The sequence below is a fragment of the Sorex fumeus genome, unplaced genomic scaffold (genome assembly GCF_029834395.1).
Source record: "Sorex fumeus unplaced genomic scaffold, SorFum_2.1 ptg000094l, whole genome shotgun sequence".
Classification (NCBI taxonomy): domain Eukaryota; kingdom Metazoa; phylum Chordata; class Mammalia; order Eulipotyphla; family Soricidae; genus Sorex; species Sorex fumeus.
Window position 1 is genome coordinate 10,674,854 of NW_026606151.1, and position 27,141 is coordinate 10,701,994.

At 42.4% G+C, this 27,141-nt stretch overlaps 1 protein-coding gene across 1 annotated transcript; it reads right to left on the reverse strand.

Moving 5' to 3' along the window:
* Positions 1–4: 4 nt before the first annotated feature.
* DEK (DEK proto-oncogene) lies at positions 5–27,141 on the reverse strand. The gene is made up of 11 exons (XM_056132291.1): positions 27,048–27,141; positions 26,512–26,685; positions 22,792–22,893; positions 22,327–22,436; positions 20,539–20,633; positions 18,680–18,800; positions 15,256–15,444; positions 6,569–6,704; positions 5,513–5,661; positions 2,267–2,335; positions 5–1,499 (listed from the first exon to the last, which is right to left on the reverse strand). The coding sequence occupies exons 2-11, from the start codon at positions 26,669–26,671 to the stop codon at positions 1,488–1,490; spliced, it is 1,143 nt and encodes a 380-aa protein (XP_055988266.1). The 5' UTR covers positions 26,672–26,685; positions 27,048–27,141; the 3' UTR covers positions 5–1,487.

Consider the following 27,141-nt stretch of genomic DNA (forward strand, 5'->3'; position numbering starts at 1 on the left):
ACAAGGTCACTGATTTTTTTTCATTTTTATTGAGAAGGTTTATAGGAACAAACTAGATATTTAAAATCAAAGGCCAATTCTTGTCTTATGTAGCTGTTTGATCCATTCATTTGTGTGGCGTATAACCTGTCTTAAAACCTTAGCAAGAAACTAGACAAAACTGAAAATACCTGTTAACAGTATCATTTTTATATACTTCTGTTCTAAGCAGCATTTTTATTTTAAACACTTAATTGGTTTATCAAATGCCTGATTTTCTCACAAGCAGCATATTTTAAATTTTGGAGATTTAATAAACTGATTAAGATAGTCAATTTAAAAGACAAGATTAGTCTCATTCAGGGGTGGTCCATGGTGATTCACAGAATCCTGATTAGCCATAAATTTAAAACCCAGCAGCTCAGTCTACAAATACATTTATTTAATGTTACAATAACAGACTTACTACCACTTTTTGATAAATACTGTCAGACATAGAGCCTTTATTGCCTACACATTACTTTCCAGCATTGTAATTGATATACTTAATCATAATTTTATAAACGGGGTGAGGTCTCCTGTAAATATCAGCCTGTTATGTGGGCAGAAAGACTTAATAAAAATCATCTAACTTATTATAAGCCAAATGTGCTTTTACTTAATCCCACTTGTCCCCAAGTTTCTGAAGTGTTGATTCTGGTCTAGTCTTATATAAAAGTTATGTACAGACACTTGCAGAGTTAACACTAAAACTACAGTTGATGACACTTTTGAGGCAAAGCAGAACTATTGATTTTTCCCAGCTTTTTCTTTACTGAATTCTGATTCTCAATGCTCTGTTATACCATCTGGCTGAACACTGACACTTCATGGTTTATAACTGTAAAGATACCTATGAGTTTAAAAATTGATCTGCACAAAAGAAATAAAAAAACTATATACAACAAATTTGTTTTTAAAAATACAAAAATAACATCTGTCATTTCGGTCATGCTGACAATTTGACATATATACACATGCAGGAGTGAAGTTCTGATTTAGTCATCTGGATAGCTAAAGCTGGTATATTTTTAATATAATGAATACATGGTCAGATGTGTATTCAAAATATTTCATATACTAAATACTGCAACTGTCTGCAGGTATGATTGCTAATTATAATAGTTTCTGGTCTACTTGATTAAAAGTATGTCTAAGCACACTAAAAACTACAACAGTTCAAGAATCTATAGCCTTATATAAAGAAATCCAAAATGTACAAAATACAACTATAAAAGCAAGGAAATTACTGCCATGCAAAACTTTAAAACTTAAAACTGCATAGAAATGCAATTTGAAATAGCAAACTTAGATTTAAGCAACACCCAAGATAAAAAGGTCAGCATTAAGTTTTCCGAACACAATGCTTGCAAGGATTTAGAAAAGGGATTACATTCTCTGTGCTGGTATTATAATATAAATCTGATCTTTAAATCCATGGGCATAGTCATGTGTCTCTGTCCTTTAATTCAAGAAATTAGCTGCAATAAAAGAAAAAAAATTATTTCCACACCCAACATAAAATATTTAGTACACAGACAGAAGATGAAATCTTATTTCATTTGTTATCTACTACTTGAGTTTCCTGGGAAATGAGCCGGACTAGTCACACACAAAACTATGCTGACCTCCCCGTGCCTGAATGGGGAACAGGACACATGCTCATGGCCTGTGAGGGGCTCTGAGCTGCACAGGTATTTATATCCAAAGGAACCCCCCCATTTTTGGTTTCTGTCTTGAGGGTCACTCCTGGCGGGGCTTGGGGAACCTCACAGGACGCTGGAACGAACCTGGATCAGCTGTGAACAAAGCAAGCGCCCGACTGACTACTACTGCTATGGCCCCACTCAGTCCCCATTTTAATCTGGGGTTAAATTCAGACTTTCCAATTCAAAAACGGGAACGGAAATTATATCTATTTTGAAGAATTGAATTATATCTATAATGCAAATTTTAGCTGTCAGGGCCGGGAAGTGGCCCAGTGGCTAGAATGGGTACATGCGTATGACCTGAGTCTCATTCCTGACACACCCCTGGGTCCCCTGAGCATTGCTATGTGCAGCCCTGCAGGCCCCCAGACCCACACTGGGGCCGGGGCAGCACCAACCCATTTTGCTAAACCAAAAGCCTGGTTGCCCGCGAACCAACAATGGGGCCTCAACCTCACCACTGGAGATGACACCCCTCCCACCCCAGTGCAGTTACTGGATTATATTCTGTCTCACAGAGGAAGAGTAGATATAATTACCTCTTTAACGGTTGTCTTAATGAAATCTTTTCTTTCAGTTAAATCATAAGCAGGATAATTTTCATACACCTAGAGTGAGAACAAACAGTAATTTGTTAAAGTAGGTTAAAAAATAAAATAAAATCCTATCTTTGGGAGCCAAAACAATAATACAGCAGGTAGAGTGCATTTTTTACACACAGCTGACCCAGGTTTGATCTTCAACACCACATACGGTTCCCCTAGTCCACTAGCAGTGATCCCCAAGCAGAACCAGGAGAAAGCCCTGAGCACGGACAAGATTCCAACCCCCACTTGCCCTGGAAAACTCCCATCGTGAGCAAAAATGGTGCTTTGGTTCACTATATAGAAATCTATTACAAGTTAATAGTTTGATAATCTCAATAGAGAAAGGCTACCATGCTAATAATCTCGAGTTTTATAAACTGGAATACCAGCTGAAATAACAAACATGGATGAAGAAAACATCTGACCTTAATGATGTAAACTGAGTTACTGATGTTGGCAGCTTCTCCGTCAAGCCCTCTGACCTCCTTCTGGGCATCATTCCGTGCTACTCCAGTCCGAGAACCCACCTGCAGGCTCTACTGAACTCCAGCTTCATGCCCCGGCTCAACCCCTCCTCAGAGTCCCACCCCCGAGTTCCTGGCAGTTTTCAGGAAGTTCCCCGTTCCTATAATCTTACTAATTCTTATATTCTCACTAATTTCCCCCCTCTTTATTTAGGGTGGGGGAGGTAGCAGAGCTGGACCACACCTGGTCCGGCAACTGAACCCAAGTCGTCCACGTGCCAATCAAGTGCATTCCCCACTGTGCTATTTCTCCGAACCTCCCCTCTTTTTGCCCATCCTGTGGGTGCTCCTTACTTTACAAAAATTTGCAATGCTGACTCAAAATAGCACGCTGGCAGGCTTCTCAAGCCTGTGGGCCTGTGCAAAGTCAGCAAACATTTTCTGGGAAGAGGTACACAGTGAGTGGCTTCAGCTCGACTAGGGTTTCTGTCCTGACGCTGAAACTCGGCCATTAGAGCAATCAATGTCACAAAGCTGTCACTAACAATCCACGAATGAGTGAGGCTGGACAGAGCAAAACCTTATTTACACGAAAGGAGATTTTAGACTCAAGCCAAAAGCCGACTCTAGGTTTCTCCCCTAAACTGAAAAATGACAATGTTCCAAAGTTCTCCCACTGTTCCAAGTAACCCATTTCGAAGTGTCCAGAACAAATCCATTCTCAGCTCTCTCTGCTCAATTCTGCATGCTCTACTCCATTTGACTAAGCCTTGATTTATGGTGTGGATTAGGTAACCCGACTGATTCTGGATTTCTGGCAGAATTTCTTGCCGCCAACCTTACCTCATTCTTTACCCAGAAGTCCTTCTACAGAATAGCTTCCACCAGTCCCAGGAGGACTTTTTAGCTTTCTGCCATTCAACTAATCACTAAAGCCGGGATGCACCTCAGCAGAGAAGGACCCGCTTTACGCGTGTGCGGTCAGGAGGCACCGCAGCAGTGAAGGACCTGCTTTATACCGCTGTGGTCAGGAGAGACCACAGCAGTAAATGATCTCTTTGCACTTGTGTGGTTAGAAAACACCTTAGCAGCAAAGGACCTGCTTTACATGTGTGGGGACCTGGGTTTGATCCTCAGCACTGCAAGACAGGAAAAAAAAATTAACTACTGGGCTGGGGAGAGTGCAAAGGACTGACTGGATCGTGTGCTTTGTATGCAAGAATTGATCTGCAGTAGTATGTGGCCCCCCTGACCAATGCCAGGAGTGATGACCCCGAGAACTGCTGGGCGTGGGGGGTTGGGAATAGAGGCAAAAAAAAAAAAAGACAAAAACAAAGACTTCAAACAAGCCAGAGAAATAGTACAGCAGGTAGTACACTTGCCTTGCATCGATCGATCCATGATACCCCACCTGGGTCTACGAGCCTTACCTGAGTGATGTCTGAGCACAGAGCTGTAAGCAAGCCTTGAGCACTGCCAGGTGTGGCCCCCAAACCTCTAACAAGAACAACTTATTCCTCAAACACCTAATAATTCTAATTACCTGTCATTTCATGCGAACGTGAGAACTATTGGTGCTCTAAGATGCTTCCCCAGATCCTTCCTTCCCACCACTTCAAACCCAAGAATGTGCTTTCTGCTGTCTGGTATACAGCACTGACCGTGCTCCTGTTAACACAGGCCCTGCATCCTGCATTCTTCTTACTAAAGCAGCTGTCTCACTGGTCGTGGAAGCACCTAAAACCAAGTACTAGATCTTCCTGCTCAACACTATTGTCTATGTGAATGCCTTATGTTAGAGGCTCAATGAATGCTAATAAATAACCAATGTCAAAAAAAGGGTAAAGAATATTTAACCAAAACGTTGCAAATTCTTGTTTCATTTTCCACAAGCAAATTGATAGTATGTTTGACCCAAGCCGAGATCTGGATCCAAACCAAGTTCAATTTAATTTCCTGAGAAGTTTAAGAACTTCATGAAAGTCTGAGCTAAGAGACAAATCTTGCTTGAAAGACAGTTTTGTTTTGTTTTGTTATGAAAGACACCGCAGTAAAAAGTTTTCATGACCTGAAAAAAGACAGTATAGTGGTACTTTAGGCCTTGTACCCGGTAGACCTTGGCTCATTATGGTCCCCTGAATTCCTTAGTAGTTAACTCCTGAGCATCACTGGAAATGGCACGGAAAGTAAACCTAGAGCCCCAGTGTCTCCACGGGCTCAACAGGCTGAGCTAGCAAGCAAGGGGTGCGAGTTCCACAGCTGGCACTGTATATGGTCCCTAGAGCACCACCAGGAGCAACTCCTGAGCACAGAGCCACGACAGCCCTTTAGCAGCAGCAGCTATGGCCCAAACAAACACAAGAAATACATTTCCAGGCTCGAGAGAGAATACAGAGGTTAAGGTGCTTGTCTTGGCAGTTGGCTGGCCCAGGTTGATTCCCAGTATTCCATGAGCACCCTGAGTGACCCTGAGATATGACCCTCAAACAAATGAAAAAACAAAAACAAACCAACCAACAAACAAAAAAAAAAACCACCCTAACTTCATTCACTACATACACTCTCATGCTATTTATTAAAGCCCTCCAGAAGGGCAGACTTCAACATTTCATTCATAACATGAGTTACCAGCACACATAAGAATGTCAGCATATCATAATTGTAGGAATTTATTCAAACTGAGGGATGAATAAAATATCAAAAGAACAAAAGACGGAAGCATATGTTCAATTACCTCTTTGCAAATCTGCTTCATTGTAACTTCTTCCAGATTAGCATTGGCCAATAATTTCTTTACTGTTTCCTTTATCTCTTCATCTGTAGGAGGTTTCTTCAGTTTTTTAATTAAAGGTTCATCATCTGAACTATCTTCAGACTCGCTTTCTAAAAGCAGATTTTTTTAACATGAAAATTAAAATGTTCCTAATGTAACAAAACAAATTAACACCCAAGATAGAATAAGAATTCATAAATATCAGATTTTCAAAAGGGTACCAGGTTATATGTGTATCTATATCAATACTAAATCTCCTAGAAAATACACACCGATGGGGCCAGAGACCTCAGAGGTGAGCACATCTTTGCAAGCAGGAATCTTGGTCCAATTCCCAGCAACCCAGGACGCTCTAAGCACTGCTCCAAGCACCCTTTCCCGTCCCTCCCCAAAGAAAAAGTCACGCACCAACTGTAGCACTGTCATCCCGCTGTTCATCAATTTGCTCGAGCGGGCCCAGTAACATCTCCATTGTGAGACTTTTTACTGTGTTTGGCATACTGAATATATATCTTTGCCGTGTGGGCGAGATACTCTCTCTCGGTAGATACTACTCTCGGTAGCTTGCTGGGCTCTCCGAGAGGGACGGAGGAATTGAACCTGGCTCGGCCAGGCCGGCAGCGCATAAGGCAAATGCCCTACCGCCGTGCTATCACTCCAGCCAGCACTAACATGTTTTTCAATTTTAAAACATAAATGATAAACACGGGTGGTATACTACTTTGCCCCAGTGTTCATTTTAGTTTCCCGATTTTGCACATACACTAACACATGGGTCCAGAGTTATCAGTATAGTGGATAGGGCACTTGTCTGGCATGTGGCTGGTCCAGGTTCAATCCCTGGTACCACGTATGGTCCCTGAGTCCCACCAGTGCAGAGTCAGATCCCTGAGTGCAGAGTCAGAAGTAAGCCCTGAGTACTGCTGAGTGAACGCCCCCGCCCCCAAATAAAGAGCAAAATACGGCATGTACATTGTATCTTTAAAGTTAGCTGGAAACCTCTCATTTCTGACATACCTTTTTTGGAACTGTTTTGATTCTTCTTGGTGGTGCTGCTATCTGCCTTTTTAACATTAGCACTTTTTGCAGACTTTTTACTTTTAGGTGTGGTTTTCTGTTTAGGTTTTTCCTTTTTAGATATCTTCTTTGGTGGCTGTTAAAAAGGAAAGCAAATTACAATAAAATTCACTATCGTTTCTCTAATGCTCTAACAATACTAAAGAATACATATTAAATAAAGCCGACAGAAATCATCAGCTACCAATTTTTTTGATGGCAAATGTGCATAAATTATAATTTTACCCAGAGACTGTATTAAATGCTTAGAATGATCTCTCTCTCTCTCTCTCTCTCTCTCTCTCTCTGATATTTCTTACTCTTCTCCCCTCTTTCTTATAAAGGGGTCAGAGAGATAGCACAGCAAGTAGGGCACTTTACAAAGTCAACATGGGCTTGATCCTGGCATCCGATTAGATCCCCTGAGCACTGCAGGCATAATTCCTGAGTGCCAGAGCCAGGAGTAACCCCTGAGCATCACCAAATACGTTTCGCCAAAAAACAATAATTTCTCTTAAATATTTAAATAATTAAATAATACTCTTAAATATTTCTTTTTTATTTAAGAAATAAACACATAATTCTTCTTATAAATATTTGAATGACTTAGGTGCTCAGAGATTTTTACTCTCAAGTTTATTGATCTCTAAAACTCTTTAAAATAATACATGGTGGGGCTAGAGAGCTATTATCAGGATTAAAGCACTTCCCTTAATGCCCTGCCACAGAGGCATGGGGGGTGGGATACTGGGATCAGTGGTGGTGGAGAATGGGCACTGGTGGAGGGATGGGTACTCGATCACTGTATAACTGAAACCCAAGCACAAAAATTTGTAAGTCTACAACTGTACCTCATGGTGTTTCACTAATAAAAATTTTAAAAAATTCAAAAAAAAAAAAAAAAGCACTTCCCTTACACATGGCCAACCAGTTCAATCCCCGGGACCATATGCCTGTGCATGACCAATGCCCAGAGTCAAAAGTAGCCTCCAAAAGCCTATCACCCCTAAAAAATATATGGTACACAGCAGTTGTTCAAAAACTTAAAAATAGATGAGGAAACTAAGTCTCAGAGAAGTTAATATGTAGTCATGTAATTAAGATTCAAATAGCCTAATTCCCAAAGCTGTTTCTTAAACCTTCTCACAGCTGGTTAAACAAGAATACAAAGATTAAAATGACAACTGCAAGAGAGTAGAGAAGGGGGTATGGTGCCAACAGCAACTCAACCTGTACCTGCGGGGCAAGTACACCTGCAGCCTGATGGTGCCCTTCAGGCTTCGTGATACCCCAAAATTGCCGCTGTGCCTTTGGCTGGACCTCAACAACTTGGGACCAAGTTTACCAAGAAATTAAACGGACAAAAGTTATGTGGGAGCCACGCCCACAAACCACCTCTGGCTCAGCTATACAAGCTCATTAATTGGCCTTTTTTCAGAGATCCATAAGTAAATCTTGAAAGAGATCAAAAGTCACAATTAGTCTTGGACCTGCACATGGCTGAACAGACCGGGGTAAATACGAGGGGGGTGGGTTTGCCTGTGTCCGCCAGGGTGATAATACAGAAGGCAGGCACTTGCCTTGCACGCAGTCAACCCAGGTTCAATCCCCAGCATCACACATGGTCCCTCATTCCTGAATGCAGAGCCAAGAGTAACCACTACGCATTGCCAGGAGTGGCCCTCAAATAAAAACCCTACAGTATCACTCCTTGAGAACCACCTAATTGTAGTCCCAAGCCCCACAAAAATTAAGAGCATCCTAGATAAACACAGAATCACAAAATCCACTCTATACAACAAAATTACCATAAACTTACTTTTAACAGACTTTTTTTTTTCAAATTTCTAAGATTATAATCCAACTCTTGTTTGGTTTGGGGCACACCTGGTGGTACTCAGGGTTTACTCTTGGATCCTCTTCAAGGCTCACTCCTGGACACCCACAGAGGTCCATATGGGGATTGAACCTGGTCCATCATGTGCACAAGCAAGTGCCTGCCCTGCCATAGTTAGCGTTGCCCCAATCCAACCTGATTTTAAGAACACACTGTACCAGACTTACCTTCAAAGTAAATCAAAATGCATAGATCAGACTTTTTTCAGAAGTAAATGAGCTCAGGCTATTTCTTAGTATAGCTGACTGGATTCTGATATTTGTCTTTCCTTATTAGAATGCCAGCACAATGTAAACAAACTAAATATCATCTTGCACTGTCTCAGTAACATACTGTTGGCTGGAAACAAGCTATTCACGTTAAGTGCCTCCTAGAAACAAGAGGCACTCAGAGGATTCAAAAGCAATATGCTTCCAAGAGCAATACATGTGGGTTATGTCTAGATTGTTGCTGGATAGAGGCTATTCTGACTTATTTCCAAATTTTAAAAAGTATTCCAAATTGTGGAGTTTCTAAAAAGGCATCAAATGGCTCATCATGATTTCAAGCATCCACCTAATTTGTAAGATGCACACTTGGGGACCAAAGTAGGAGGGCATGTGCTGACCCCAGTTCAATCCCCGGCACTCTATAAGGTCCCCGGAGCCCTGCCAGGAGTGGTCCCTGAGCACAGAGCAACACTGGGTGTACCCCCAAACAATAACAAAAAACCAAAAAAGGATCCTACTAAGGTCTGAAGGGAGTATTAAAATTACACAGAAAATATTATAGGCCACTATTTATATGCATAACATATGTTAATCAAAGATAAAATGTGAATATGTAGGTCATTCAAATAAGAGAAACTAAGTTATTATTAAAGAGTTGTTATAATGGACAAGGTATATTACAGCATTACTAGTTAGCTGTCACAAATAATTAGAACTAGGTAATTAAATATTCCCAGAATCCTTTAAGGCAAGAGTGGAAGGCTAAAGTTTTAGAAGGGCAATAGTACAACAGGTAGAGTGCTTGCCTGGCATGCAGCTGACCCAGATTCAGTCTCTACCGCCCTGTACGGTCTCCCTAAGCACACCAGGCATGATTTCTGAACTAAGAGCCAGAAATAAGCCCTGAGCACTGCCAGGTGTGGCCCCAAAACCGGAAAGGGGGAGGGGGTGGAAGCAATAATGCAGACTACAGTGACACCATGTTAATTAACCATAATGCCATCGGGTTTACTGCTAGACCGAACTAAACTCACAAACATCAGAATCTTCATAAAAACCAGTTTATTATTTATGCCGAATTTCCCTTATCTTAAATAATCAGTTACAAATTATTCTATGAAAACCTCAAAGTAAGAACTCAGTAAAGTGTCTTTTTTAAATTGTTTTCTGGGTAACCCCAAGTGTTGATGGCTGACTCCTGGCTCTATGCTCAGGGATCATTCCTGATGGGTCAACGCACCACGAACCCAGGTCAGCTGCATGCAAGGCAAAAACTCTAACCACTTATTAAAAAAAAAAAAAAACAAAAAAAAACCAACCTCTAACCACTGTACTACTGCTTTGGTCCTAGTCAAGTACCTTGAAAGTCTAAATTTTTTTTTTTTTTTGGTGGGGGGCCCATACCCAGCTGTGCTCAGAGCTTAGTTTTGGCTCTGTGAAACAGCTTAGTAAAATGACTAAACTCAATATAGAGTCTTAATTTAAGTTTCATCCTGCGCAGAGATTGCCAAAGTGCTTTCTTCACCAGAAGCTTTGGCATTGTGCAGGTAATCCCTTTTGCTGTCCTGAAATAAACTTAGATATGAGGCAATAGGAACTTTGGAAGGGGGAATTTCAAAGGGCAGACACAGCTATCAGCAACTGTAACACTGTAGCACTGTCCTCCCATTGTTCATAGATTAACTCTGGGGGCCCAGTAATTTCTCCATTGTGAAACTTGTTACTGTGTTTGGCATATCAAATACATCTCGGGGAGCTTGCCAGGCTTTGCCATGCAGGTGTCTTGGTAGCTTGCGGGCTCTCCAAGAGGGGTGGAGGAATTGAACTCGGGTCAGCCAGGGGCAAGGCAGACGCCCTACCGCTGTGCTGTTGCTCCAGCTATTAGCAAACCAGGGACAAACAATGGAAGTTAACACTACAGAGGAGGTATGCCTAAAAGGGTCCTGGAAGAGGTGAGAAGGAAAATGAAGCCCACCCATTTAAATTTCATTCAACTTTCAAATCTCCATTTCTCTGTCTCCCCCCTTTTTCTACTTAGAAAAATCCCACTCATGATTCTAAACTCAACAACTGCTTTTAAATCTTACTACCACTAATCTCACTAATCTCTTCTGAGGTAGTAACATAGAATTTGGCCTATAGTTCATTTATCTCTATTCTGTGGAAAGTATTTATCTCCCTACATAGAAGCTGGAAAAAAAGCAAAAATAAGTAAAACCAAATAAACACCCAAATTCGAAGCAGATAAATGAGTCAATACTTCCTAAGAGATAGGAGTTTTAGGCCACTGTGCCTCTTTTGCTTGTAGAAATTACTAAAGTAACCTGCCTTTAACATCCAAGGCAACTGAAGTCACTGAAGCATTTTAGTAATTAGCTTTCATTACTGTTCTATTCAATGTTTTTCAATTCACTTAATTCCTGGTCAGGAGTAACCCCAGACCATTCTTGGGTGTGACCCAAAAAGAAAAAAAAAACAGAAGAACTTAAGAACATTCTTTTTCTGGTTCGGGAATATGACTTTGTGGCAGCCTGGGTTTGGATCCCTGGCACCACCTGCCCCTCTGTAAGCACTGAAGTATGGCTTAGAATAAAAACACAAGAAAGAAACACATCACCTTATTTTTTTCCCTCAAACTATATTCTACCACATTTTCTACCTTCAAATTCTGGGTATCTTCCTCTTGATCAACTAAAAGGAACTGCTTCAGGTAGAGATCCTAGACCATTTATTTCTTGATTTCAGTGCAGGGCTCAGAATTGGCACTTAGCCACTGTGTGATTATTTGGAATATTGAGATGGGAAAGGATCTCTGCAGTAGACAACTTAAAAATAGGTATACACCAACCGAGAGGTTCTATTTCATTCTTGAATCACTCCACTTGCTAAGACATTCTCTATAAATAGCAATGAGCCAAGCTTTTAAACATCTTTAGTCTTCTACAAAGATTCTTTCGTCTTCTGGCAAAACCTACCTATATAAATTGTATGTTAAAGACACACAAAAAGGGCTCAGGGAGTAGTTCAGTGGCTAGTTTTTAATATGCTGTGAGTGGTTCAACCATTACCATCAGCATTATAGATTTCTGTCAAAGGAAAACAAAATATGACAGTTGTCTTTGAGATTAAAATCTAATTTTTTGAAAAAAAGATGAGTAATACTAATTTGAAGGGGTGTTTTTATGTCTCTGATATTGTGAAGGTTTCTCATCTGAGGAATAAAACAAGCACTTTTTGAAAGAAGGCAAAAAGAAAAAAAAAATTCTGGGCAGAGAAGGCAAGGCTTACCTATCTTTTATAGGCAGCAGGGCTCTTGAAGGAGGGTCTCCAAAAAAGACGCCTGTTAGAGCCAGAATCCTGTCCTCACAGCAGAAAGGCTGGACTGGGTGAACAGACGAACAAAATAAAAATTAGCTTCAAGTACAGGATTCTTTTAACTACTTGGCCGAGAGAACCCATGAGTGCCAAGAGTAAACAATGTGCAGTATCTGGTTTTGATTCTGTTTGCTTTTTGGGTCACTCCCAGCAGTGGGTCATGTAGTGCCAGGGATCGGGCTGGGCCTCCCACATGCAAAGAATGTGCTCCAACCCTTTGAGCTATCGCCCAGGCCCCAAGCCTTATACTCTAATGGAGATTATAAATCAAGTTGAAATCTGAATGGATTACTTGATTTACAATCTTTGATTACTCAACTTTGCCTTCCAACAGAAAGCTTTTAATAAAGTTTTGTAATTTGAGTTATATGATCAAGTTATGGGGAGAACTTTGCCTTTTAACAAACTTCCAACTCACCTTTGACTTGTCTTCCAAATTAACTCAGAATGGGAACTCAGCTCCAAAAAATGATTTTTAATATACAGTTTTGTTATTCAAGCTTGTCTTCTGCTATGATGGGGGAATTCGTATTTTATAAAACACAGTCATGTACTAGTGAGATGAACACATTCAACCTCCACTACTAGGTATCTCCTCCTATGGTGCAAATATAAAAATTCACCAAAAACTCTTAAGATCAATGTTCCCTGACTTGGCAATCACTGTATAATACTCATATACACAACATGCCAGGTCATCGGTGTGCTCCCTCCTCTAATACTTCCAGCCTGTGACGTGCATGCCAATCTACGGTAAAAGGTAACGGGAACCACAACCGAACTAGGTGAAGCTTTGCTCTTTCCTATCTGGAACAGAAATCCAATGCCTAAAGAGAAAAAACCATCCTGTGATCACGGTTGGTTACTAGCCACAATAAAGAGGTGCCTCTGGAAGAAAGATGGTATTCCAAAGTCTAGATGCTTGGTTTTTGGGACACATCCAGAGGTACTCAGAACGTGGTCGCCACTGCACTCAGGGATCACTCCTGGCAACGTATAGGGGACAATATAGGGTGCTGGGGACTGAGTCCAGACCTGTCACACGTAAGGCACATATCCTACCCAATCCACTTTCATCCCAGCCCCCTGAACATTTTTTTTCTTGGCTTGTCTCTTGCATTCTATCATGAGAAAATGGAATACCTGTTTTAGACATTACAAATCTTTTAATTATTTACTAGTGAAAAATTCCTGAAACAATAAAATATTCAGAATACACTAAATAAAAATTCCGTTTGTCTTACAGATTTCTAGATATGGTTATTATAAAAACATCTTAGAGAATGAAACTCAAGGAATTAGGATTTAGGGTAAGATTTGAAAAACTAAAGTTTGGCCTGCCTGAGAATAGTTTAATTTCAATGGTTCATTTTAGGTCTCTTTCCCCTAAAGATACTTAATCTAGTAATTTCAATTTATTTTATTTGGGTTTTTTGAGACACATCAGGCAGTGCTCAAGAGCTCTTCCTTGCTCAGTGCTCAGGGTTATGTATGCAGTGCTGGGTAATGAAATAGGGTTGGCCATGTTTATTCAGAGCAAATACCTTACCTTCTGTGCTCTTTCCTTAATTCTATAACTTTACATTTTTGGGTCACACCCACAGTGCTCAGGGGCTACTCCTGGCTTTGCCCTCAGGGATCACTTCTGGCAAGGCTCAGGGGACCATATGCCGTGCCAAAACCTGGGTCAGTCACATTTTAAGGCAATCGCCCAACTTGTTGTACTATTGGTCCAGCTCCTAAAAAAACTTAATTTACCAGTTTCTTACTGGTTCCAAATTGTTTTCCTATTGCTCCAGCAAGCGAACATCTATAAGCAAAGATGAGAAATAGCATCTTAATAAAGGAATTATTAATAAAGGAACACATTCCTTTAATAAAGTAGTGATAGCACAGCGGTAGGGCGTTCGCCTTGCACGCAGCCAACATGGCCGACCCGGGTTCGATTCCTCCGCCCCTCTCGGAGAGCCCAGCAAGCTACCGAGAGTATCTCGCCCGCACGGCAGAGCCTGGCAAGCTCCCCGTGATGTATTCGATATGCCAGACACAGTAACAACAAAGTCTCCAATGGAGACGTTACTGGGCCCGCTTGAGCAAATTGATGATCAACGGGAGGGCCTTTATTTTATTATCCAAATCCTACTCAGAACACCTGATTCAAAATTGTGAGGGACTGCAAAGATATAGCGAGTAAGGTGCTTGCTTGCACAGTCAACCCGAGCTCAATCCCCATAGGGTCCCTGAGTGCAGAGCCAGGAATAAACCCTGTGCAATCAGGTGTGGCCCCAAAACAAAACAAAACAAAACAAAACAAAAAAAACCAGAAACTAGGGCTGCAGAGAGTATAGGGAATAAGACGTTTGGCTTGCACACAACTGATTCTTGTTGAAAGTCTAGCACCCAAAGGTCCCAAGTACCACTGCAAAAGAGCATCATCAAGTGTCACTGCTGAGCAGAGATGGGATGAGTGAAAGCAGAGCGGGTGTGCTCTCACATCTCCCCAGAATGTTTAGAGTAGCTCTCATCTACCTAAGTTTCACTTTGGGAAGTCACCATTCCCCCCATTTTCTATATAGTCAAAAGTGAAAGAAAATTCCATGCGACCCTGAGAGACACAATGTTCAGCCAACAACAGACTTAAAATGCTATGATTTTTTCATGAAACAATCCCCTAAACAAGTTTTCCTTAAATCCTTTACTTTTATATACAAAATGTTTCCGTAAATAAAAGAGTATGAATGCATCATGAAAAATTCCCCCCAACGTACTCCTCGGTGATGATCTGCTTTTCCTTTCGTGACAGGTATTCCTTCCCTATCTTGCCGTCCCTTTCCATTCACCTACATCATCTTTACTATAAGATCCAGTTTCTCCAAGTCAGTAAACACGCACCTCACTCTTTCAACCCAGGGTCTCACATACAACGCTTGTGCTCTACCACTACATCACATTCCTGGCCCTTCAATCTCACGATTTTCCAACTCTTACATTGAAACAGAAATACCTTAAGGGGGAAAAGGGTCTACTTAACTATTTCTGTGTCCCTGAAAATAAAATCAGTATGTCACAACCACGACAGCGGTTAGAATCTGCTTTCTAGTTATACCGACTATGTAATGAATATTTTATCCTCACTCAGAAACTGGAAAAAAGCAAGTCTTCTTTACCTCCTCTTCACTTTCTTTATCTTCATCATCTGAAGACTCTTCCTTGTTTTTCTTTTCATCTTCATCACTGCTAGACTCATCTGACAGAATTTCAGGACATTTGGTTCTCTTAGCTTTCCGTGCTACTCCAGAACGGTTTCGTTCCTTTTTGCTGCCTTTGTTGGAAGACTTTTTAGATTTTGGCAATGGCTGCACGAAATAATAACAGTGAGGCATCATATTTCCAAGTCAATCAATTTCAGTTCTTAATCCTGACTTGAAAATTCTATTTTCAAACCCAGAACCTTATTCACCTTCCACAATGTAACAAAGAATCTAAAGATCGGTTCGCATTACCATCATCCTTTCACTGTGCTCTGAACACCTAGACAAGACTCTTCACAAATGCTGACAGAAATACACACTTTTAGGCTGGAGCAGCAATACAGCTGGTAGGGCACTTGTCTCATATGTACCTGACAGGATCTGAGCCTTGGCAACCCATGTGGTCACCTGAGTTCCACCAGGAGTGATTCCTGAGCAGAGAGCCAGGAGTAAGCATTTAGCACCTCTGGGTGTGGCCCCCCAAACAAAGCAAAATAAATGAAACAAAAATATCCATTTTCTACATTCTGATTTGGGACCAGAAGGCCCAGTACACAGTGTTTTCGGCTCAGTTTTTATTATGAAGACAATATTTTGAGTTAGACTTGTGACTATTTCATTCCTATCTGCATTAAAATGATTACTACCAGGTGTTCCTTGTTTTGGAACCTTTCTATCAAAGTACCAGGAGGAACTATTATGAAGGAAATAATCCTTCCTCTACACATCCTTAATACATGAACTATATGATTTATACTAGCTCTGGGCTCTACTTTCAATAATGTCAGGATTACAGTCTCAGTAATGATTCCAAACTAATTAAAAACCAAAAATAAAATGCACTGCTATGAATTTGATGTTTAATTAAAGCATGTTTATTTAAAAGCAGATCACATGAGGAAAATAACTTGACTGTATTAATCAACAAAATTAATTTTTAAATGCTTTCCAGGGTGGTATTTTCTAACTTCTTAAACCGAAAAGCATAGGGGATGGAGCTAGTACAGTGGGCAGTTAACTGAGGTTCAATCTCCAGGACTCTATATGGCCTCCAAGTTCTGCAAGAGTGATGCCCTGAACACAGAGTCAGGGTATTATTAAATACCCAAAATAACCTGCAAGGGCCAAGTGTTGGGTGTGACCCCCAAACCCAAAACAAATAAATAGAAAACCATGAAATAGGGGCCTCTTTGATACTATGGCAGTTACAAGTGCTTGCCTTGTGATCCCACTGACCCAGGTCTGAATCCTAAACTCCATGGAGTCAAGATAAAACCAAGGGGTCACTTCTGAGCACAAAGTCAAGAACAGCCCAAGCACCACTGGGAATGACCTCAATAAACAAAACCACACTAACAAGAAAAAAAAAAACCTAATACCCTGCAATGGTGTCTAAAAACATTAAAAGATTCAGAAGAATACACGAAGGAATAAAGTTATCCAACTATAGGTGCCTTTTGTTTCATTTGTCATTGTCATTTTATGTTCAGAAATAGGTAGTAAAGGTAAAGGCCCTCCCGTTGATCGTCGATTTGCTCGAGCGGGCCCAGTAACGTCTCCATTGGAGATTTTGTTGTTACTGTGTCTGGCATATCCAATACTCTCGGTAGCTTGCCGGGCTCTCCGAGAGGGGCGGAGGAATTGAACTCGGGTCGGCCATGTTGGCCGCTTGTAAGGCGAACGCCCTACCCGCTGTGCTATCGCTCCAGCAATAAGGAAAACTGCAGACTACAACCTTGAGATCTGAAACTCTAAATGTTAGTGCTAACTCCATGCACTCTCTCTCGTTCCTAAAACAAGCAAAACACACAGGTTTCTTCTCTCTCCAGCTCCTACTCTTGGGGGTAACTGTCACTTACACAAAAATGAAGTGTCTGATTTGTGTACTCTCAAACTACTGAGGGTCCATAGGAAAGTCTACCTGAACCCCATCTCTGACTGACCAGGAAATACCATGTGCTACCAGAGACAAAGAACAGAGTACCAGAGAAAAAAGCTTGACATAGGATAGCATCAGTCATATATGAAAAATGGACTGAAGAGGACTAGAGCAATAGTATATAGCGGGTAGGGCATCTGCCATGCACATGCCCAACCTAGGTCTGATCCAGGACACCATATGGTCCCCCAAGCATACAAGGCGTGATCTCTCAGTGCAGAGCCAGGAGTAAGCCCTGATCACCTTTGGTGTGCTCCCCCCCCCCCCCCAAAAATAATAATAATTAAAACAAAAAAAGGAAAATAGAACAATGAATCCAAGAGATTCCACTTGAAAATATACTCAAAGCATGGTTCAGACACTTGGAATTCCTGCAAGCTTTCAGGAGTCTGCAAGATCCCTAGAAAACTATTTTGAAGTACAGAATGATAGTACAGGGGTGAAGGCACACGCCTCACACATGGCCAACCCCAGATTCAACGCCTGGAAATCCTAAGGCATGTGGCCCAAAGACAATAGGCAATTTTCATAATACCAAACAATAATTTGCCCGTACTTGCAGTATTGCACTGTGCGAAAGAAGGCAAAAGGTTGAACCACAGGACTAACTGAGGAAGAGGTAGCAAGTGTTAGCACTCATTATATTCTTCACAACTACACAGAGACTAAGGTGTTCACTGAAGAATATCCTTGATGGTGCCAGAAGGCAAATGAGCAGCAGGACAGTTTGCCTTGTATGTGTGACATCCTAGGTTCAATCTCTGGCATTGCAAAAAAAAAATAAACAAATTATCCTCAATAAAATGTGGTTTACTCTTTACCACATGCAGTAATAGAATACCTGGTATGTTAAAACCCCTTCCAAAAAAATGTCTTTGACAAAGCAGTACAATATATTGTATTTTCTGTTGTTGTTTAGGGTAATTTTGTATTAACCCTCAATTTTTGAATACATGGCTTTTTATTATCTACAAAACACACAATGAGATTGCCAGAGAACTTTTGCTGTATACTTAAGTTCAATGCTCTTCCCTAGAGGTACAGAATTCAGCGTTTTTAATGTTTCACAAGCTTATTTCATGATCTAGAAAATACCTACTTCCAAGATATTATTGGTCACCCTTAGCAGCAAACATCTCCCCAACTCTTCTCCTTCCCATTCTACTAGTGTCTTACATAGAATCTTGGAAACTTACATCACCTTTTAGTTATTTCTCTTAATCTCATACCCTTTGATCTGAAATGGAGACCAAATCCCTAATGCTCCTACTAAAAATGATTGCAGTATAAATAAACATAGTTTGAAAGTCTATATGTTGCTAGCAATGCTCGTCATTTTTCCGCCCATAAAGAAGGAAAGGCAATAAACTATTTAACGAAGTAGTACAAATTGGTTCTCACTTTGCCAGAAGGCTTTGGGTGCATTAAAAAATTCAAGATCCTCTTCACCAGTTCACTGTTTACACCTGATCTCTCCAAATCAAGAACTTCACAGATACTCTTGAGCATGGCATTTCTAAATCTGAAAAAGAAATTGGGAACAGAAATTATGTAGGAAGGTTCATAAACATTTGTCACAATATAAAGACAACTAGCCATGCTGGCTCATACATAAACATTTAAGAAAATGGGGGCTGGAGCAATAGCACAGCGGGTAGGGCGTTTGTCTTGCACGCGGCCGACCCAGGTTCGATTCCCAGCATCCCATATGGTCCCCTGAGCGCCGCCGGGGGTACTTCCTGAGCGCAGAGCCAGGAGTAACCCCTGTGCATAGCCGGGTATGACCCAAAAAAGGAAAAAAAAAAATAAATCAACATTTAAGAAAAATGTCAGTATCTAAATCTTAAAAATATTCTTATAATCTTGGTCACTATAAAATATACTATGTTTTTTTGGATTTTGGGTAACACTCAATAGTGCTCAGGATGCACTTCTGGCTCTATGCTCAGGGGATCATAGGGGATTATGAGGATTGATTATCCTCATTATCCTATGCTACTGTTCCAGTTCCATGATCATTCAGATTTTAAGGGTAGCGAAAGAATAAACAAATTTCAATTCAAAACACAAAATAAGGCAGAAAATGTCAAGACTGGGGTTGGAGGAATAGTACAGCGTGTAGGTGCTTGCCTTGAACGTTGGCCAACCCAGGTTCAACTCCCAGCACCTGATATGGTCACCCCACCCAACACTGCCAGGAGCAATTCCTGAGTAATTCTTAGGTGTGGACCCCAAAAACAAAAATGCCAAGCCTAAATAATTAATGAACAATTCTTTTTTTTTTTTATCTTTTTTTTTTTATTAGTGAAACACCATGAGGTACAGTTGTAGATTTACAATTTTTTGTGCTTGGGTTTCAATTATACAATGATCAGATACCCATCCCTCCACCAGTGCCCATTTTCCACCACCATGGATAATATCCCCCCACTCCCATCCCCCCCTGCCTCTGTGGCAGGGCAATCCCGTGTTCTCTCTCTCTCCTTTTGGGTGTTGTGGTCTGCAAGAGGCATTGAGTGAACATAACAATTCTTTAGGCAGCTACCATTAGATTTCCCTAAATGATCCCTATTACATTCAGTATGTTAAAAATAGTAACAAGTCTCACAATGGAGACATTACTGGACCAGCTCGAGCAAATCGACGAACAATGGGAGAACAGCACAGTGCAGTGCTACAGTTCATCAACTATACTATATTTAATAAATAAAAGTATACTATCAGGGGCTGGAGAACTGGTACATCAGATAAAGAACTTGCCTTGAATTCAGCTGACCTGGGTTCGGTTCCCGGCTCTACATACAGTTCCAAGCTCAGCCAGGTGTGATCCCTGAGCACAGGGCCAAGTGTAAGCTCTGAGCATAGCCAGGTGTGGCCCCCAAACAAAGAAAAAAAAAACCCAGAAAATACGATACCTAGATGAAGGACACTTTCTATCAAATTATCTTCAAAATAGTTTAAATGATATAAGCATGGCAGACAAGACAGAACAGCAGACACTCCACAATTTATTACTCTCACATAGAAATCTAGGGGTCAGGGGGATAGTACAGCAGGTACAGATAGCACGCTTGCCTAGAATGTAGCCAAACCGGGTTCGACTCCTGGCAACACATGTGGTCCCCAAGCACTGCCAGAGAGCTCCCTGGGTGCGGAACTAGGAATAAGCCCCAATCACCTACTTGGTTGTGGCCAAAAATAAAAATAATAATAAACTGAAAACACAAGGATCAAAACATATTATGTATAACAATACTTACTTCTTCAACATTTCTTCCTTCTTCTTATATTGGGTACTTCCCTTCTCGAATGGAAAGCCACTAAACTGACCCACATTCTTCTTTAATGAAGACACCTGAAACATTAATGCTATTACCTACTAATGTAAGCAAGAAAGCATTCAAAGCGAACACTTATTTTCATGTAGCTTCAAGTTACAATACTATTTTTATAACCAAAAACTGTATGTTACTAAAATACTAATAAATGATCTACTAATTTGATTTTTTTTGGCATAGTGCCAGAAGTCAAATGCAAAAACCTCTCATTCAAGGCACGCACTCCACGGAGGCAAATCACCAGTCCTAAAGTAATTTATTAAAAAATATTTTTTGAGAGGCTGGCGAGAGAGTGAAAGGACTAAGGGGCTTGCTTTGCAGGCCACTGGCCTCCATACCCTGTATATGGCCCCTAAGCACCACCAGGAGCAACTCCAAGCACAGCCAAAAATAGTCTTCAAGCACCACTGGGTACAGTAAAAATAGTAACAATATAACAACTCAAATTTAAGTCAACTTCTTTCTGGAATGTTTACCTTACAAAACACAACTAAATGTTATCCAATGTATACCAGAAGAGGCAAATTGTTATACTAAGACATTCTAGGTGCATGAGATAATACACTAGGTAGGGTGCTTGCCTTGCACATGTCCAACCCAGGTTCAATGCTCAGTATGATATATGGTCCCAGGAGCACCACCAGGAGTAATTCCTAAGTGCAGAGTCCAGAGTAAGCCCTGAATACAGACAGGTGTGGCCTAAAAGGCCCCCCAAGGGGAGGGGGGAGTCTGGGGACAGGTCTAGCTCATGCCTTACCCCAGAGTCCCTGAACTCTGTTCCCAGTACCCGCCGCTCCCCCCCACAAGTTGCGTTGCCAAAGTTGATACCATTTAGTGATTAATGAAATTAGTATAAACTGAATAGTCAGAAGAACTATAGGTGATACACCTGAAAACAAATCATGTGCTTCGCTCTATTCTAATTTCAAACTTTACCCATGCACAGAGCAATGGAATTTTTTTCTCAATTACCAACAACTGCACTGGGGCCAGTGAGATAGTACAGCGGGTAAAGTGCGGCTGACCTGGACTTGATCACCAGCACTGAGCCCTGCCAGGAATGATCCGAGTCAGTAGTAAGCCCTGAGTACTGCTGGGCATGGCCCACCCCAGCCCCCAAATTATACTGACTATAATTCGTAAATCACTGATTTTAACAAATCCATTGGCAAAGAATTACCATCTAATTAGGCACCAAATTTAAATTATTCTGTATCATTTATTTGAATGCTAGCATTCATAATACATTTCTTCTAACATATTTAAAGATCACCTAGGAAGAGACAAATACAAGGTTTAAGGTGCTTCCTACATGCAGCCAAGCCCAGTTTATTCCCCAAGAGTTGGGAGTAGCCCCAGAGCACTGCTTGACCTGGTCTGAAAATTCAAACAATTAATATCATCCAAATCCTAATAGTTTGCATCTCACACTTTGAAATATGTCTGGTTTAAAATCATCACAGGAGATGTAAACAAAGCATGAGGGCCTGGGTTTGAAACCTGCCTCAGGGGACCCCCCACTGGATACCACTAGGAGCCCCCCTCCCAACCCAAAGTAGAAAAAGTTCGTATCTGGGTATGTGTCCTAAGATAAGCCATTTAACAACTGTCTTGACCTACTCGTATGGTAAGAAACCTGAAATTGATGATCACCAGAGGTCACTCTAGAACTGAAATCTGCTTCTAAGTTAAGCATAAAAAGGGTCTTACTGTGCCTGGTCTGTTGTAAAGCAGTTTATGTAGATTTCGAAGTTCATCTATTTTCTTCTTACTGAGGAAGAAATGTATCCTTTCGATTTCACAAAGTTTCTGTCCCTTTCCTAGGAAAAAAACATTAATTACAGTTCAATACCTATGGGAGAGAGATTATCTCAGTGGTAGAACACAGGCAGTGCATGTTTTTAGCTGCTGGGTTCAATTTTTTGCACTTCCTCATAACCAAAAAATGTAATAGACCACTCTAAAATTAATTTAGTGGCACTTATTTGCCTTTACCATGGAGATTACTTTTGCAGCATCATTTCCACATAACTTTCATTTTAATAAAGCAAGTTAAATTCATGCCAACAACTTGTCACTTCTTGGAAGTAAAATAATTAAAGAAACACTGAAAACTAAGTACTGCTAAAAATTTGTATATTTAGGTATTTTCACCACAAGATGAATAGAACTTACCTTGTGCAATTGTAAATGGCTCTCTCTGTAAAGAAGACACTTGCATGGTCAATCTTTCCACTTTTTTCTTTTCCCTCTTGCCTTCCACAATGAGACTTTTCTCTAGAAATTAATTTAATACTTCTTTAAAAGTTTTAATGATTTTCATACTTTTAAACAAAAAGGTATTAATTTTATTGGATTACAAACAGAAAATAAACCCAGAAATAAAAAAAAATCTTAACTCTTCTGAGCATGACTAATAAATGACATAATACTTGAAAATGCTTAATAGCATCACCTCCTTTTTTTTAGAACAAAATTTTACTTCCCTGGCAACCTCACAGTGGATCAAGTTCCTTTTGCAAAACCAAAAATCAACAAAGTTTTAGCCAACCACTGCTATGCAAGTCCACTCACTTGTGAAAACATCACCAAGGTCTTTATAAACTCTACCCTCGAACTGGATAGAATTCTGTTAATTATGATCAAGTCAGCTGTAAACCAGCAAATCAGCAAATTTTGATCGAAATGATAAGAACTTCCAAGACAAAGAGAGAAAAACAGAAATTTTGGCAATATTTTCCAAGTTTACATTTACATTTATTGCAATGAACCAGGCACCTTTACTCTCTAGTGCAAGAAATGATGTTTAGGGAAGCCAGAGAAATGGAACACAGGAAGCTTGCCTTGCACGTGGCTGACCCAGGTTCAATCCCTGCCACCCCATATGGTCTCCGAAGTCCCTTTAGAAGAGACCCTGAATGGAGAGGCAGGAGTAAGCATTGAACACTACTGGTGTGTCCCCCAAACATAAAACAAACCCCCAAAAGTTTAAAACATGGTCATAAATCATACCTCAAAATTTACACTGGAGCCAAGCAAATAGTTCAACAAGGTGGAGTGCATGCTTCCTGGCACCACCCCGGAAAAAAAATAAAAAGCAGGGAGTAGTTTCTGGGTACCCTAGGGGTATGGTTCCCTAAACAAATATTTAGTATCACATTTTAACAAAAAGATAAAGTTTTGAGATAAACATTTTAAACCTAAAACCACTAGCCTACTGCCAGATAATTCAGATAAATAGGCAAATACTCTATTTTTGGAGGGTCTCCATTCCTTCTATAGGTGTGTGCTTTGTGCAAACCTACACTAGATACTAAGTGGAGAAGGTGAACAGATGAATACGACAATGAACATCTCTGGAAAGGAATCAGGTCTATCAGGAGTCATGCAGAAAATTCACTACAAAACAGAAAAGCATAAAACTTAGGGTACAGCTGAGAACAGTACTTTGGGGTTAGACTTTGAAGGGTAACTCTGATCTGTAGAGAAAAGGATTTGTACAGAGAAAAAAATAGTGAAGGATCCAAGCTGGTATATTAACATTTGGGAACTGTCTGAAGAGAAGGACCAAAGGCCGTTATCCCCAGACTCCCTCGCTTGGCGTGCCTTTGATCACCACTTCTAAGCCAATGACTTCCCTGGTCTATCTGCAGCCCATAGCTTTCTCCTAGCCTTCAGATCAACTGAACAGGCGGTCAAGTGGACAGCTCCACTTAATGACCACCCAAAGCAATGCATTCAAAACACAAAACATCTCCAAACGCGCAGCTTCCTGCTTTAAGAAAATGGTAACATCCACCCCGCTGCCAAAGACAGACACGGAGAGTCATTTTTTTACTACGCAGCCTCCTGACAATGCCACCCAGCCACGCAAGCTAATCCCACTTACCTGGCAACACAAACTACACTACCTTGTTTCTGTGCTCGCTACCAAAATTGGAACGATTCACTATTTTTTCCTAAGACTTGATAATAGAGATATCTAAGTTAAATTTTCATAGCTAAGTTGGATAAAAATATCCACAGTTATTCCACAAACACCTTAAACAGGGGGACGAGATAATAAAACCATAGACACCTCTGGGAATGTCTTTTAAAGTCACCCATTAAAAAATAAAAACACAGGCCTTTCATGCGACTTCTAACACACACACACACACACAGAGGCAGAAACTCACTTGTGTTGCACACTGAAGCCCTGTGTACCACCCTCTGGACTGCACCTAGAAAGTTTTTAAAGGACTCACAGCAGTGGTGTGTGCGCCCGGATAGGGCTGTATCGGACTAGAAGAAAGGTTCGGATTTCCAACTACCACACTGGGATTCATCCCATCATGTGTTTCTCATTTCCCGTTCTGAGAAAGTTCAGACCACTTTCAGCCAACAAGAGGAGGGCCGAGTGGACTAAACCCTCCCTAGTTAAGAGATTGCCCTAAGCCCCCCCCCCCCCCCCCCCCCCCGCTGGTTAAGAGACTGCCCAAAGCCCACCCTGGTTAAGAGATTGCCCTAAGCCCACCCTAGTTAAAAGACTGACCAAAGTCCCCCCCTAGTTAAGAGACTACCCCAAGACACCCCTAGTTAAGAGACTGCTCTAAGCACCCCCAGTTAAGAGACTGCCGCGAGCCCACCCTGGTTAAGAGACTGCCCCAAGCCCCCTGCCCAATTAAGAGACTGCCCTAAGCCTCCGCCCAGTTGAGAGACTGCCCTAAGCCCCCCCCCAATTAAAAGACTGCCCTGAGCCCACCCTAGTTAAGAGATTGCCCCCCAGCGGCTGAGAAGGAATGGAGGGCGGGAGAGACTGCACCAGGGGGGTCCTGTGCTTGCCACTGCGTGCCACCAATCCGCCTTGCACTCCCCCCACCTCCCCCAACATCTCAGGAGTCATCTCTGAGCCGAGACCACGAGGAAGCGCTGTGGGCACTGCCCGGGGTGGTGCCAAGCACGGGGAGACTTTGTTTAAAAACCCAAACTGGAAGAAGCCGAAGACGTCCCACTTTTTCTCCCCACCTTCGGGATGCGCTGCCCCCCCCCCCTCCACCCGGTCTGAAGGCTTCCCCCATCTCCAGCCTCCAGTCCCTGAAGGGTTAACGCCGGTCTCCGGCGAGGCGGGGCGGGGGGAGCGCCGCCCAAGCCCGAAAGAAAAAGAAAAAAGAAAAAAAAAAAGAAAGAAACTTTCTTTCACAGTCCGGCGCAGTCTGACCGAAACCACTTTCCCCAGCGGCTCGCACCGGTGTTTGCTCGGGCGAGACCAAGGCCCGGGCCCCTTTGCAAAAAAAAAAAAAAAAAAAAAAAAGGCAGCAGCTCAAGCCTGGAAACACTTGATTTTTTTTTTTTAAACCAACAGGAGACCCGCACGAAAAAAAATAACGGCTTTCCCCGGGTGGCTGCAGCAGGGTCCCTTGCAAAGAAACGAAGACCCTGCAAAGAAACGAACTTAAAAAAAGAGCAAAAGATGAAAAAGACGAGAAAGACCCTGGAAGGGCGGTGGGGAGGGAAGAAAGAAAGAAAGAAAGAAAGAAAGAAAGAAAGAAAGAAAGAAAGATAGATAGATAGATCTGAAACTTGCAAACTTCCTTGTCCGAGGTTTTTTGGAGCCTGCATCGCTGCAAGCAATCGACTTGCACGCCTCCCCCGACCCCCTCAAAAAAAAAAAAAAACGGAGCCGCATCGCTCACAAAGTTATGTTTAAAAAAAAAAAAATTTCGTATCTCGATTTATTGCTCCACCTTTTTTTTTTTTTGCGCCAACATTCTTGCAGGCAACCCCTCGGCTCGCCTCCAGCGCTCTTAAGCAAGGAAAACCAAAACAAACCCCCCGCACACGGGGTCCTGGAACTCCATCCATCCCGGGGGGCCGGGAGGGAGAGAGCGAGCGAGAGAGCGGGACGTCCCCCACCTTTTTCTCCCTCCTCGTCCTCCTCGTCGTCGTCCTCCTCCTCCTCCTCCTCGTCGTCGTCCTCGCTCTGCTCCCGGCGCTCGGGCATCTCGGGCTCCTGCTCGGACGCGGCCGGGGCCGGGTCGCCGTCGCCCTCCGCGGCGGGGCCGGACGCTGACATGCTGCTTGCGGGGCCTGCACGCGGGCGACCGAGCGGACGTCGGGGGCGGGCGGGCGGGACGCGGCTTCCCCGCCCCGGGTCGCCCCTGCCCTGCCCTGCCCTGCCCTGCCCTGCCCTACCCAGCCCTGCCTTGCCCTGCGCAGCCGCCCGCCCCGCGTCGCTCGCGCTCGGGCGGGAAAACCGCGGCTCCCCGCGCCGCCGCCCCTCCCACCGCCGGCCCGGCCCGGCCCGGCCCGCCGCGCCGCCGCCGCTGCCGCCGCGTCCCCTCCCCCGCCGCAGGCCGCCGTCCAAATGGCGCGGCGGAGCGAACGGACGCGCCCCGCCGTTCTCCCCGCCGCCGCCACCGCCGCCTCCCACCCCCCGGCGCCGCCCTCACCGCGGCTGCGGGGCCTGGCGCGCGACGACGACTCGAGGCGCGGGCTGACGAGGAGGCGCGCGGGCCCGCTGCCGGCCGTCCAGACGCGCCGCGC